This window comes from Oncorhynchus keta, chromosome 34 (genome assembly GCF_023373465.1).
Source record: "Oncorhynchus keta strain PuntledgeMale-10-30-2019 chromosome 34, Oket_V2, whole genome shotgun sequence".
In the NCBI taxonomy this organism is placed as follows: Eukaryota; Metazoa; Chordata; class Actinopteri; order Salmoniformes; family Salmonidae; genus Oncorhynchus; species Oncorhynchus keta.
The window spans coordinates 72,980,534-72,995,192 of record NC_068454.1 but is presented as its reverse complement, the minus strand read 5'-3'; the positions used below and the strand labels follow the sequence as shown (position 1 = coordinate 72,995,192).

The window sequence follows — 14,659 nt, the reverse complement described above, 5'->3', positions numbered from 1 at the left end:
GATGAAAGCAGGTTCACACTGAGCACATGTGACAGACGTGACAGTCTGGAGACGCCATGGAGAACGTTCTGCTGCCTGCAACATCCTCCAGCATGACCGGTTTGGCGGTGGGTCAGTCATGGTGTGGGGTGGCATTTCTTTGGGGGGCCGCACAGCCCTCCATGTGCTCGCCAGAGGTAGCCTGACTGCCATTAGGTACCGAGATGAGATCCTCAGACCACTTGTGAGACCATATGCTGGTGCGGTTGGCCCTGGGTTCCTCCTAATGCAAGACAATGCTAGACCTCATGTGGCTGGAGTGTGTCAGCAGTTCCTGCAAGAGGAAGGCATTGATGCTATGGACTGGTCTGCCCGTTCCCCAGACCTGAATCCAATTGAGCACATCTGGGACATCATGTCTCGCTCCATCCACCAACGCCACGTTGCACCACAGACTGTCCAGGAGTTGGCGGATGCTTTAGTCCAGGTCTGGGAGGAGATCCCTCAGGAGACCATCCGCCACCTCATCAGGAGCATGCCCAGGCGTTGTAGGGAGGTCATACAGGCACGTGGAGGCCACACACACTACTAAGCCTCATTTTGACTTGTTTTAAGGACATTACATCAAAGTTGGAACAGCCTGTAGTGTGGTTTACCACTATAATTTTGAGTGTGACTCAAAATCCAGACCTCCATGGGTTGATCAATGTGATTTCCATTGATCATTTTTGTGTGATTTTGTTGTCAGCACATTCAACTATGTAAAGGAAAAAGTATTTAATAAGAATATTTAATTCATTCAGATCTAGGATGTGTTATTTTAGTGTTCCCTTTTATTTTTTTGAGCAGTGTATTTAGGTGCCTTTGAACGGGGTACAGTAAGTTTGAGTGTGTCAAGAACTGCAACTCTACTGGGTTTTTCCACTCAACAGTTTCCCATGTGTATCACTTGGGCTCCCGAGTGGCGCAGCGGTCTAAGGCACTGCATCTCAGTGAAAGAGGCGTCACTATAGTACCTGGTTTGAATCCGGCCTGTATCCTCACCTGGCTGTGATTGGGTGTCCCATAGGGCGGCTCACAATTGGACCAGCGTCGTACGGGTTTGGCCAGAGTAGCCAGTTATTGTAAATAAGAATTTGTTCTTAACTGACTTGCCTAGTTAAATGTTTTTTTAAATAGTCCACCACCCAAATGGACATTCAGCCAACTTGACAACTATGGGAAGCATTGGCAGACATTGGCCAGCATCCCTGTGGAACACTTTTGACACCTTGTAGTCCATGCCCTAGCAAATTGAGGCTGTTCTGATGGCAAACGTAATATTAGGAAGGTATTTTGTATACTCAGTTTTATGTAGCATGGCACAATTGACTTTACCTGTTCAAATTTCCATAAGATGTAGTGTAAAAGCATAATCCAACTATCAAATTTGGAAAATCAAATTAAGTCAACAAAAAAGTATATATATATATATATATATATATATATATATAACCAATGCATGAGCAAACATTACTTTGCTTGTGACAACTACAGTTTCAAGATCCTCTTACTTTATAATCAAAAAGACAATAATAAACTCTGTTAAAATGAAGTTATCAATAAGAATCCAACAACAGATGACCAGTTGACTGGTTTATTTATGTATTTTGATTGAAACACCATTCATACAAAAGTAACACCCAATAAGGAAAAAATGTCAACAAATGTTGCCCTTGAACTACTACATCCAAAACACATATTTAAGGCATTTGAATGAATGATAGAATGTTTCTGAACACAGGGAAAATTAATAGCTTACAACAATGGTCAATTTCATGTCAAATACTTAAATGGTTACGATCATGTCATATTTACAAAATATACACAATGCTGTGGTTTTGAATTTGGAAAGTTTAGAAGGGCTACATGGACCATACATGGCTAAAAGTATCCACGTCATTATTAAAGTCTAAGTGATAATATGTTTAGAAGGTTAGGCAGAGTAACGGATTAGCAAGCAGAACAAAAAAACAACCGGGTCAATATGGATTCCTAAAACTGTCAGTGACAGCCCATTATACTTTATCAGAGTCAGGAATTCATTCCATGGTCAAAAGCTTACATTTCACTGAAACTTTTGTAATTGCATTCAGGGCACATAAGACAATTAAACAACTATATACAATTGAATATGGAGGCTGTTACAAATTAGTGCTCTATGGAAAGGTAATAGTATCAATGAACTGCAGTTCTGACCAGATATAAAATGTTAAAATAGGAGGAAATCTGTAAATATAATCTAAACCTTTTCATGAACCAGGTTGTAGGCTGAACATTTGAGAAGACATGGGGTAAAAACACAGTTAAGCATCTTGTGAGCCAATCAAAAACATTAAATGATTAAGATGGAAGTGTGAACACAAAATTGCTTGATGACTGCAAACAGCACCAGAAAAAAAACACATTTCTATGACGTGACTGAGTTCATTGGATAATTGAACACAATCAGTGAGGCAGGAGGTCTTTTCTATGTCCATTGTCCAACTTGTCTTCTTACATTTAGTCAGTGGGAGGATTTTGAGGGTGGGGAAAAAGACTTATGGTCCAGCAGCATGAGTCTTTTGATGTTCCTCTAGAAGATGTGGGAAAGCAAACGCTTTGTCACACTCTGTGCATTCATATACAACTTGTCCAACATGACTTTCTTGATGCTGCCTGAGAAGAGACAGTCGACTGAATGATTTATAGCACATGTCACAACGGTGGTCTCCTCCAGATTCCTGTTCTGTGTGCACTTTCATATGCAATGACAGGTCGTGTGCCGAGGTTAATGTTTTGGGGCAAACTGAGCACCTGTACTGGCTTACACTGTCCGTGGCTTTGTATGTCCGGTGGGCTCGTTCAGTGCCAAATTTATGTTGTCTTCGCTCATGGTCTCGGAGATATCTCTTCAGAGCAAAGGTCTTTCCACAAGACTGGCACTTGAATGGCCGTTCATTGTGATGCTCTTTGTTTAGATGCTGCTGGAGACTACCGCGGGAAGAGAATCGCATTAAGCAGACAGTACAATTAAAGAAGTCATCACCAACATCCACCTCTTCCTCCATTGACTTTCTATTAGACAGATGTGGGAGTTCATGGGCTGTCACAGCACGTTGCCGACGTGCACAGTGGTGGTGGGGGAAATCACTGCCCAAGAAGCTCTGACCACACTCCGTACACTTGTATTGTGTTGCAGCAGTCAGATGGCTTCGCTCATGTTCAGCAAGCTTGCTTTTGGTGGGAAATTTCAACTTACAAACACTGCAAGCAAGCGTGTTCTCAGAGTGTATGGAAAGGTGACTTGCCAATTCTATGGCATGAGCAAACATGTGAGAGCAAATTGGGCATTTGTAAATGGTTCTCTTCTCTGAAACAGTTTCCCAAGCATTTGTCACTGAGCCTCCTTTCAGAGCTTCTGCTGCAGCCTCATCGTCACCGTGTTCATTTAAATGACTGACAAAATTGTGACGGTAGTTGAAACTCATGTGGCATTGATTGCACCGATACACGTATGATTGTGGTATTTGGTAGTGACTGAGCTCGTGCTTGTTTAAGTGAGATGCATGCAAGAAATGCTTATTACATTCTTGGCATGAATAAGGTCGCTCTCTGGCAGCCAGGCACCCATGCTCAGACAGTTGTTCGGGTTCTTTGAAACGTTCATCGCAAACCCCACAACGATATTGAAGGTGCTTCATTGTAGAGGAAGAGGCAGTAGAAGAGGAGGATGCAGTCCTCTCTGGAGGAAGTAAAGGTGGTGGAACATCCTCTGTCTCAATGTGGATTTTCCGGTGCTCTGCCCGACTCATCTTGCAGGAGAATGTGCGATCACATATATCACAAGGGAAATTGTCATCGCGGTGGGTGCCCATGTGCTCTGCCAGCTGCGAGGGCCCTGTGAAGCTGAGCGGGCACTTGGAGCAACGGTGCTGACGGCTCTTTCCATGAGTATGCTTGTGTTTGCGTAAGGCAAAGAGTGAGACAAAACCTCTGCCACATATTTGACACTGATACTCAGACTTGTGGCTCCGAAGGTGCTGTTGCAGTTGCCCTGCCTGGAAAAAACATTTGCCACATTCTGCACACTCATGAGGTTTTTCACCGAGGTGACAGCGTTGGTGATCCTCAAGGCTTTCTGATGTGGTGAACGTTTTCCCACAGACATGGCATGGGAAGTAGTCTGCAGAGTCAGAGTCATTGTCCTCATTAGCATCATTTTCATCTTCATCATTACTTCCTCCATCCACATCAACTTCCATGTCAAATTCCTCTTGCACGGCTGTCTCCTCTTCCTTCACGTGGATAACAACATCCATGTTCTTATGGGTTTGATGCTTCATCCTAATATGTTTAACAAGTGAACTTCTGATTGAATAGTTCTTGTTACAGACATGGCATGTATAAATTAGTTCTTTTGAATGAGCTTGGCTTTGATGGTTTTCTAAAGATTGACTGGTCCAAAACCTTTGTTGACACTCTTTGCAGACAAATGGTCTATTTGAGTCATGACAAGTTCTATGGATGTCAAGGTCAGAAGGGCAGGGAAAAGTCTGTGGACATTGTGGGCAAGAAAAGGTCTTCTCATTCCAGTGGCCTCTCATATGCCTTGCTAGGTCTGAAGGATTAGCAAACGTTTTACCACAAGGCTGGCAGAATTTCTTTTTTCTTTCTAGCTCCTCGCGCCCATGGTCCTCTAAATGGCTGATGAGCAGAAGCCCATCTGTGAAACTTCTATCACATTCTGAGCACTGGTACTTGTTGCCTGGGACTTGTTGACCACTATTTATTCTATCATTGGAAGATCTTCCTTTGCCTTGATTTCCAGAGGCATTCTGTAGTGTTAAATCCTTCATGTCATCTTTGCAGGAGAAATTAGTCTGCAAAACCCCAGTGCCTGTTGTTTTGTAACCTTGGTTGAAGACTAGGACAGTCTCTTTAAGAGTAGGATCCATCTCTGAAGTAATTACAGAGTCAGTGTTAACTTCTTGCTTCGTGACCTTTACAAGTCTACATTTCCTTACATGTGTCCGACATAAGTTTTTGTTCCAAAAGCCTTTATTGCATTTCTTGCAGTTGAATGGGTACTGTCCTAAATGTGTACGCATGTGTCTGGCAAATCCACCCTTATTTCCAAAGTTCATGTTGCACTGTGGACACTTAATGGGTTTGTTCATATCATTATTTCGATCACTGTCTTGATCAAGCACGAGATTGTTATCACTATTCTGCCGAGTGTCACCATATCCTTCATCCAAAGACTCCTCTTTTATGTTCTCCATAGTAGACAGCTGCTCCTGTAGAGGTGAAGCCTGATTTGTTGGAGCGTCTCTATGTGTGTTGAGAAAGTGTTGCTGGAGCTGAGAGAACAACAAGAAGCGGGCACTGCAATTAGCACAGGAGAACCCTTTTGGGGGACTGCGAGTAGTGGACTCAGTTCGACTACGGGCAGGTGATTTACACTTGACAACACATGTCAGTTGATGGTTCTCGAGTTCATCTTGCGAAAATACGTCGCCACATCTGTCACAGAGCACTCTGTCAAGAGGTTCCCCTTTGCACCTGTTCAAATGGCGCTGCAGGTAGTCCCTACGGATAAATCTCTCACCACAATTAGAACATCCAAAAGGTTTCTCCCCTGTATGCAAGCGGGTGTGCACCCTCAATTGCTCACCACTTTTGAAAAGGCGAGGGCAAAAAGTACATTTGAATTTGCGTTTGTCTTTATATTGCAGCTGGATCCTCTGTAGAAGTCGGTTTGTCTCTCTTGGTGGGCTTGTAACATTTAGCTTTTCTGAATGCTTTGTTTTTGCATAAATTCTTCGACATCCACCAATGTTTATATGTCTCTTAAGAGATTTTCCATGAGTAAATGAACTGACGGTTCTTATAGCATGTGACATGGCAATATGTCGGGCCATAATGCTGTGAGTGGGGAAGCTCTTTGAACATATGCTGCAGTCAAACCCTTGTTGCTTTCCTGAAACGGTAATGCTCAGGTTATTTTGCCAGCCCATTCCAACATCTGCCAGACTAATTTTGGCAATGCGAACCTCTAAACGTTGTCTTTTCCCTTTGCAGCGACTCTGGTGCAGTTTTAGATGATCATGTCTGGAGAAACAGCTGTCACAGGCCTTACAGCGATATGGCTTTACCTCTGTGTGAGTTAGGATGTGCCGCCTTAAGTTTCGGGATTTCATGAAGATTTTTGTGCAGATATTGCACTTATATTCACCAAGGCTGGCGCTTGGTGGCTTTTGTCTATTAACACCATCACAGAAAGCTTCATGCTGTAAGCATCGTGACTGGATTCCATAGCTGTGACCACAGTGCATGCATGGATATGATCTTTCTCCAGTGTGTGACCCAATATGTCTCAGGAGAAAACTTCTGTACTTGAACTTGCTTGGACAGTGGGGGCATTTGTGCTGCAACTTTTCCCTGCTACTGGTCCCAATTTCTATGGTGTTGTTTTGCAAGGGCTTGGCAGAGTTGCAAGTCTTCTCATGGAAATTCCGATTATCACTCCTTGTAAAGTACTTTCCACAATTCCTGCAAGGATGGATGTTTGAGTTGCCAGAAAAGCTGGTGTTTTTTTGCAAGGGCTTTACAGAGTGGCAAATCCTCTCATGGACATCTCGATTATAATCTCTTGAAAACTTCCTCCCACAATTCCTACAAGGATGCCAGACAGTGCTCACCGGCTCTATAGATTTTATGTTTGAGCCATTGCAAAGTCTTTCATGTAACTTGCGCCTTTGTCTGTAACATTTACCACATTTTGGACAGGGGGTTACTGTATTTTGCATGTGGCCATTGTGGTGCAGGAACAAACGGGGCAATTTTTCAAATTCCCGAGGACAGTATGAACATTTGTATACTTTCCTTATTCTTGTCACCAAAGATTTTGATGAGACTTCTTCACTTTCTTTAATAGTGGGCAGTTCTTGCTTGCTTTGTGGACCTGGACACTTTTCTTGGTGCAACTGGAGATACTCTTTTCGACGAAAAGATTCTCCACAACTCTGACAAGAAAATGGTTTCTCCCCTGTATGAATGCGTATATGGCGTACCAAAGATGTGCGGGAAGAGAAGAGGCGTTTACAAAACGGACACTGACTTGAAGAGGACTCCGATACATGGATTAGGCAATGACTACTCAGTTCTGTGCCACTGTGAAAGACCTCTGGGCATAGGGGGCACCCCAACTTTTCTTCCTCTTCCTGCTCTTTGAGTGGTGGCAAAGACTCAAGCTGCTCAAGTTTTGAGGAGTGCCTCTGTTTTTTCTCTTTGAGTGGCTGCTCTTGCTGAAGTTTGTGATGTGATGCCATATGTCGAAGAAGATACACTGGGTACTGGAACTGCGATGGGCAGTCTGGGCACTGAAGCATGCCCTTTTTGATGTGAGATTGCCTGTGTTGAATCAAGTCCCCAATGGTAGGAAGTATCTTCTTGCAAACAGTACACTGTATCCTTCGCTGGTGCACTTTTTTGTGAGCGACAAGATGGATTTCTTTCCCAAAACGTTTCCCACATTCCAGGCAGCGATATGGTTTGTCACCCATGTGCATACTACAGATGTGTTTCTTCAGGGAATATGAAGTGTTGAACCATTTTCCACAGAAGAGACAGGAAAAGGGCTGGCTGCTGACTTCACTGTAGAGTGGACCGTCTTTGGGGTCCTCAATACTAGCCTTGGACTTGTTAGAAATGGGAACTAGGCTTGAATACCTGAACTTTATATTTTTTCCAGTGTTTTCAAACAACTTATGTTTCCTCATGTGTCTGTACTTTCCAGAAGAATAAGCAAAAACGGCCGGACAGTAGTTGCATTTGAGACCCGGCTCATTTCGATTCAGCGCCGTTTTCAGTGGCGGCTTTTGTGTTTCTCTCTGGGCCATGTTTTCCTGGCGTTCAGCTTTGGTCCTTGAAGTCTCATTGTGTATATATTCCTTGAGGCACACCAGTCGTATGTGTCTATGTCGGTTAGATGCATTACTAAAGGTTGTGGTGCAGAAAGGACATCGAAATTTCATTTCAACTTTCCCCGAGCTTCCCTGTGTAAAGTCTTTAATGCACTGCTCGCGCAAATGGCGGGACCGGTTGTAGGAATATTTGAAAAGGCGTGGGCAAAGAGGGCACTTGAATTTCTCATTCATCTCAGCTCCTTTGCATCTTTTCTTGTGCCTGCTAAAATTGCTTGAATAATTGAATGTCATCAGGCATTTCTGACACTTATATGACCTGTATGTGTTCTGACACTTAGGCCGAACCTTATATGACCTGGTTTTTGTATGGTGTACATTGTATCCATGCTTGTAGAGTTTTGCACTGCTTGCAAAGCTTTTCCCACAAAGACGACAAACATGCTCCTTGCAAATGTCCACTAGCTTCACAAAACAATCTGGAAGATTGGCATAGGGGCTGTCTGGTGGGAGGACATATGGATGTACAGTTCCCTTTTTGTAAATGCTGAGACGTGGGGTTGTTTGAATCTGTTTAACAGGAACGTGTGAACTTCGACGCCGGCATTTCTTCTCAAGTAAATGTCTGTTCAGGCTACGGCATTGTGAAAAGTTAGAGCCACACCTATGGCACGTGTGTTCAGTTCTACCCGAGTGGCTCTGCACATGCTTGTTGTAGTCACACAGTCTGTAAAATGTCTGTGTGCAGTATCTACATTTGTGAAAAGGATGCCCGGTTGATTTTCTCTTCTGGGGTTTCATATTAGAAGAGAGTTGTGCATTTTCATCAATAATACCACACTGATGTTTCTTGGCTAGTGAATCACATGTCAAGTAAGTACCACAGGTCTGACAGAAATTGAATTTGTTCTCAGAGTGGTTACAATGGTGGTGCTCAATTAGATCGTCTATACTTTGTGTAGCCTGTTGGCATGCTGCACACTGATAAGCCCCACCTGTGTCATTTTTTAGTTTGAAGTTCCTGAGCAGTACAATAGGGTGCATGCTTTTCTTCATATGCAATGAGGATTTCAACGCAGCTGCTTGGTCCTCAAAATCCCTCTCGTCTTCAATGTTATCAATAGTTGAATCTCCTCCCTCCTGGTTCAACCCAGTTGAATCAATAGACCCGGTCTCGCCCCCTTCCAGATTGCCCTCGGTGTCACGCATACAATCTTCTCTTGACAATGGTTCACAGTAGCTTTCACTTAGCACTGGGGGTTCTTGCTCATCATCTGCCGTGAAAACTTTATGAATTGTCTCTCTTGTGTTTTCAAGACCAGCTCTCACAAGGTCTGGTGGCTCGATATGGCGCATTAGGTTCCGTTGGGATGCCTGGTCCTCTTCCAAACAAGACGATACATTTGACTCATCCATAGGTCTTAGCCACTCATTTTCAATACAGGACTTTTGTTCAATTCCAAAGTTGTTCAGACCTAAACAACGCTCCAAAAAATCAAAGCTACTGTGATCCTCTTTCCCTCCACTTGCACGAATGGAATCACTCGCACTTTCCTCATAGGTTGAGTTTGTACTTTGAGTGCCACTACCAACGATCTCCTGAAATCTAGTTTTCAATGATTGATTTTCAGGAAATTCCAAACAAGACTCAAACGTTTGATTGCTACCCCCTAGGCCTAATCCACAAATGACAGAGGAACTTTTGCAATTTTCTTGACCAGCAATCTTTAAAGAGTCATTATCCTTAACTGAATCCTGATATTCAAAGGCACAGGTATTATCATTCAGCTTGTTATCAGAATCTTGAGCGTTGGATGCATTGATACCCTGCGAGTCCATAGTTCCTTGGGATAATGAATGCCCCTCTTTCTCTTTAAAGCTCTCTCTTACAATGTTTCCTTCATTTTGGCCCTCTAGGCTGCTTACATTTGAGTACCGATCATCTTCCTCCATGCAACCCTCTTCTGCATTCTGTGCTTCATCATCCAGTTCCTCGTTTTTCTCATTCACTGAGGCAGTCTGGCTTTCTTCGGCACCCAAGGAAGAATCTGTGTGTTGACCATCTTGCTCCATGCAAGTCTCCTCATCTTTCCCATGTGGTTCTCCATCCAGATGATCCTTTTCTCCCTCGTCCTCTGAAACAGATAGGCTTTCTGGAGCACCGGAGGTCTCTGAGTACTTATTCTCTCGCATCATGAATGTCTCCTTTTCCTTCTCTGGTGGTTCATCTTGATCCTCCTCTACCTCACTCTCTGTTGTAGACATGCTTTCTGGGGAACCTGTGTTGGTCTCTGGGCTCTTCCATGCACATTCATTTTCCTTCTTGTAATCTGCAACTGGTGGAGAATCATTTGAACCATGTTTTAACATTTTACAAGAAGGCCCCGTCCTATCAACATCAGACTCTGAGCAGCTACTAACATCTGAGTAGTCCTCTGGAATGGAAGGGTTCAATAAGTCACATTCTTGTTTAAGATCACAGGGGTTTAGGTCTGCACCTGAAGTTGAGAGGCAATTACTTGAACTGGCTGCTCTAGCTGGGGTAAAGAAGCTGTTGCTTGTGTGGTTAAACTGACCTTCATGATGTACTGGTTGACCCTCTTGCCAAACGACGTCATCATAGTATTTCTGTTGTACAAAATCAGAACTAGTATTGGAATTTGAGAAAAAGTTTGAACTCAAGTTCAAGTCCGAGGAAATGTTCTCTGGCGAAACCACTGTGTTGGAAAGGTCATTATGCTCAATGAGGCTTTCAAGGTGGTGCGCCAAACTATCTTCAGAATCCAAAGGCACATTCAAAGTCCTTGAATCCGACGACAATGGTGGAAGGTTACGAAAACAAGTATTAAATCCTTGAGCCATACTCGACCTCCACAGGGGACCTGGGACCACTGTTTTCCAACACCCAATCCTGAAAAATAATAAATATACATGACAGATAGTGTCCAATATTCAATGATACCACATAATTAATTAAAATACCTTGGTAGAAGTGGGTATTGGTGATCAAATGTTAGCTGTGCAAGGAGAGTACACCATATCAAGATTAAGACAAATGTCTACATTTCTTGTCACATTTGTCTCTGCATGCAAAACAATTAGACCAAATACTCACCACCTGCTTTAGCATGTGTGCATGGGGTCCAGGTTGATGTGGGTAACGCTACATTTACCCACGAAGCTAGAAAATAAAAAGGTAATCAAATTTAATCTTCTAAATATTTTATGTTGATAGAAAATAACACCAAGTCACTACAATTAACCATTTCTGAATGGGCTAATGCCATTGGAACAGAGCTTGCAGAGGTGCATGAGTTAAAATACAAAAGGATTTCAAATTCAAACTCTTCTTGCTCAGTACAGGAATTGCTTTGAATAGTGGGACAAGTGGTGGCTGCAAAAGGATTGTCCTGATGTTTATTTGCCCACAGTTTGCAGACATTTTCCTTGGTGGAGGTAGGATAGTCAATTTAGAAGAATTTGTGGAGCCCTGTACCCAAGCTGTACTTTGCCTACCTGATTATGCATCCACCATAGTTGTTGGAACTGTGCTGAAAAGAACAATGTGAAAATAAAATATCTAAGCCAGCGCAGTACAGTCTTGGTTGGCACGGTAGAGAAAGGGGTATTAGACTACCCGTCATAGCTGATAGATCCCTCTAGTAAAGACTAGGAGCAGTAGTAAGACAGCAATGTCCAGAAACAACCCAAAAGCTACAGTGCATTCAGAAGGTATTCAGACCTCCTCCCTGTTCCCACATTTTGTTACGTTACAGCCTTATTCTAAAATGGATTAAATCATTTCCCCCTTAAAATCTACACACAATACCCCAAAATGACAAAGCAAAAACAGGTTGAGTCAATTTTGCAAATGTATAAAAAATAAATAAACAGAAAATACCCCATTTACATAAGAAATCAGACCCTTCACTATGAGACTCAAAATTGAGCTCAGGTGCATATGTTTCCATTGAATATCCTTGTGATGTTTCTACAACTTGAATGGAGTCCACCTGTGGTAAATTCAATTAACCTCTCTGGGATATGTGGGACAGTAGCGTCCCACTTGGCCAAAAGCCAGAGACAATGCAGAGCGCCAAATTCAAATAAATTCCTATAAAAATCAAACTTTCATGGAATCACACATGTAAGACACCAAATTAAAGCTACACTTGTTGTGAATCCAGCTAACATGTCAGATTTCAAAAAGGCTTTTCGGCGAAAGCAAACGACGCTATTATCTGAGGATAGCACCTCCGTAAACAAAAGAGAGAAAACATATTTCAACCCTGCAGGCGCGACACAAATACCCAGAAATAAAAATCATGCTTTTCCCCCCATCAAAATGCAAATCAATTTTTAACATTTTTGACATGCGTTTTTCTGGATTTTTGTTGTTGTTATTCTGTCTCTCACTGTTCAAATAAACCTACCATTAAAACGATAGACTGATAATTTCTTTGTCAGTGGGCAAACGTACAAAATCAGCAGGGGATCAAATACCCCCCCCTCACTGTACATACCCCAACCAGAAGCCATGGATTATAGGCACCATCCACACTGAGGTAAAGGGTAGAGCTGCCGTATTCAAGGAGAGGGACTCTAACCCGGAAGCTTATAAGAAATCCCCCTATGCCCTTCGATGAACCATCAAACAGGCAAAGTGTAAATGTAGGACTAAGATTGAAACGTACTACACCTGTTCCGACGCTCATTGGATGTGGCAGGGCTGGCCAACTATTAACGACTACAAGTGGAAGCACACAGTGACACAAGCCTACCAAACGAGCCAAATTACTTTATGCTCACTTCGAGGAGAGTAAACACTGAAACATTCATGAGAGCATTAGCTCTTCCGGACGACTGTGTGATCACACTCTCCATAGCCAATGTGAGTAAGACTTAAAACAGATCAACATTCACAAGGCCGCAGAGCCAGACGGATTACCAGGATGTGTACTGAAAGCATTCGCTGACCAACTGGCAAGCGTCTTCATTGACATGTTTAACCTCTCCCTGTTCGAGTCTGTAATACCAACATGTTTCAAGCAGACCACCATATTCCCTGCACCCAAGAAAACTAAGGTAACTTGCCGAAATGAGTGCGGACCCGTAGCACTCACGTCCGTAGCCATGAAGTGCTTTGAAAGGCTGGTCATGGCTCACATCAACACCATTATCCCAGAAACCCTAGACCCACTCCAATTTGCATACCGCCCCAACAGATCCACAGATGATGCAATCTCTATTGCACTCCACACTGCCCCTTCCCACCTGGACAAGAGCATCCTAGACTGGTTATATCACTGCCTGGTATGGCAACTGCTCGGCCTCCGCCGTATGGCCCAGTACAACACTGGGGCCAAGCTTCCTGCCATCCAGGACCTCTATTCCAGGCGGTGTCAGAGGAAGGCTCTAAATATTGTCAGACTCCAGCCCCCCTCGTTATAGCCTGTTGTCTATGCTACCACACGGCAAGCGGTACCAGAGAGCCAAGTCGACATCCGAAAAGCTTCTTAACAGCTTCTACCCCAAGCCATAAGAGTCCTGAACAGCTAATCAAATGGCTTCCCGGACTATTTGCATTGCCATCGTGATACATGCTGCTGTGCGTTTTGTTGCTAACCTTTCTTTGCTACCTGACAACTTCACGGTTTTACTTACCGTTTCAATTTTCCCCTGCTCTACTTTTTTTTTTTTTCCATTCAACTTTTTTCACTCCGGACGCTTTATCTGGACGTGGTTTGTCAGGATCTGCCAAAGCTAAGTAGTAATATTAACTTGATGCCTTCTAAATGCAGTCGCTGTACTATTAATATACAGGAGAACGATTGCCTTACGGTGAGGATAGCTGTGCTGCAAGCCCATTTTCAGACACAATCGTTAGGCAAGGGTCATTTCAGTGAAGGAAAGGATGAAACAGCATCTGTGCCACCAATAAGTACAGATAGTAGCATAAATCCCCTCGCACAGACCCCGCAGCCGGACAGCTTTCTCATGGCTTCTGGAGGGAAATACTGTAGGAATGCTCAACCGGTGTCACTCATTCAGCCGACAGAAACATTCAACCGGTTCTCCCCATTAAGCAGCGAGTCGGAGTCAGAGTCTGAGCCTTCTCTGGTCTCTACACCTCCCGTTAAGGAGTCTGAGACGCCTCCCACCATTAGCTCTGACAAATTGAAAACCCTAGTCATTGGCGACTCCATTACCTGCAGTATTAGACTTAAAACGAATCATCCAGCAATCATACAATGTTTACCAGGGGGCAGGGCTACCGACGTTAAGGCTAATCTGAAGATGCCAGTTTTAGATTTTGCCAGCACCGAGTGTAGAGAGTATAGGGATATTGTTATCCACGTCGGCACCAACGATGTTAGGATGAAAAAGTCAGAGGTCACAAAGCGCAACATATCTTCAGCTAGCAAGATGTGTCAGCATCGAGTAATTGCTTCTGGCCCCCTCCCAGTTAGGGGGAGTGATGAGCTCTACAGCAGAGTCTCACAACTCAATCGAGCGGTTTAAAACCTTTCTGCCCCTCTCAAAAGATAGAATTTGTAGATATTTGGCCCGCTTTCTGGGACTCACCCACAAACAGGACCAAGCCTGGCCCGTTGAGGAGTGACGGACTCCATCCTAGCTGGAGGGGTGCTCTCATCTTATCTACGAACATAGACAGGGCTGTAACTCCCCTAGCTCCACAATGAGATAGGGTTCAGGCCAGGCAGCAGGCTGTT

At 43.6% G+C, this 14,659-nt stretch overlaps 1 protein-coding gene across 2 annotated transcripts in view; it reads right to left on the bottom strand.

Annotated features, from left to right (window-relative positions):
• Window positions 1–1,601: 1,601 nt before the first annotated feature.
• Window positions 1,602–14,659, bottom strand: part of znf1035 (zinc finger protein 1035) — a 28,307-nt gene continuing 15,249 nt past the window's right edge. Inside the window, exons 2-4 of one of the 2 annotated variants that reach the window (XM_035751464.2) lie at window positions 11,041–11,106; window positions 10,502–10,836; window positions 1,602–10,261 (exon numbers count right to left, since the gene is read on the bottom strand). In XM_035751464.2, the coding sequence (XP_035607357.1) occupies window positions 2,559–10,261; window positions 10,502–10,787 (7,989 nt within the window). In that variant the 5' untranslated portion in view covers window positions 10,788–10,836; window positions 11,041–11,106 and the 3' untranslated portion in view covers window positions 1,602–2,558. Of the gene's footprint in view, window positions 10,837–11,040; window positions 11,107–14,659 lie in introns of both variants that reach the window. The other variant, XM_035751462.2, reaches the window with a different exon arrangement.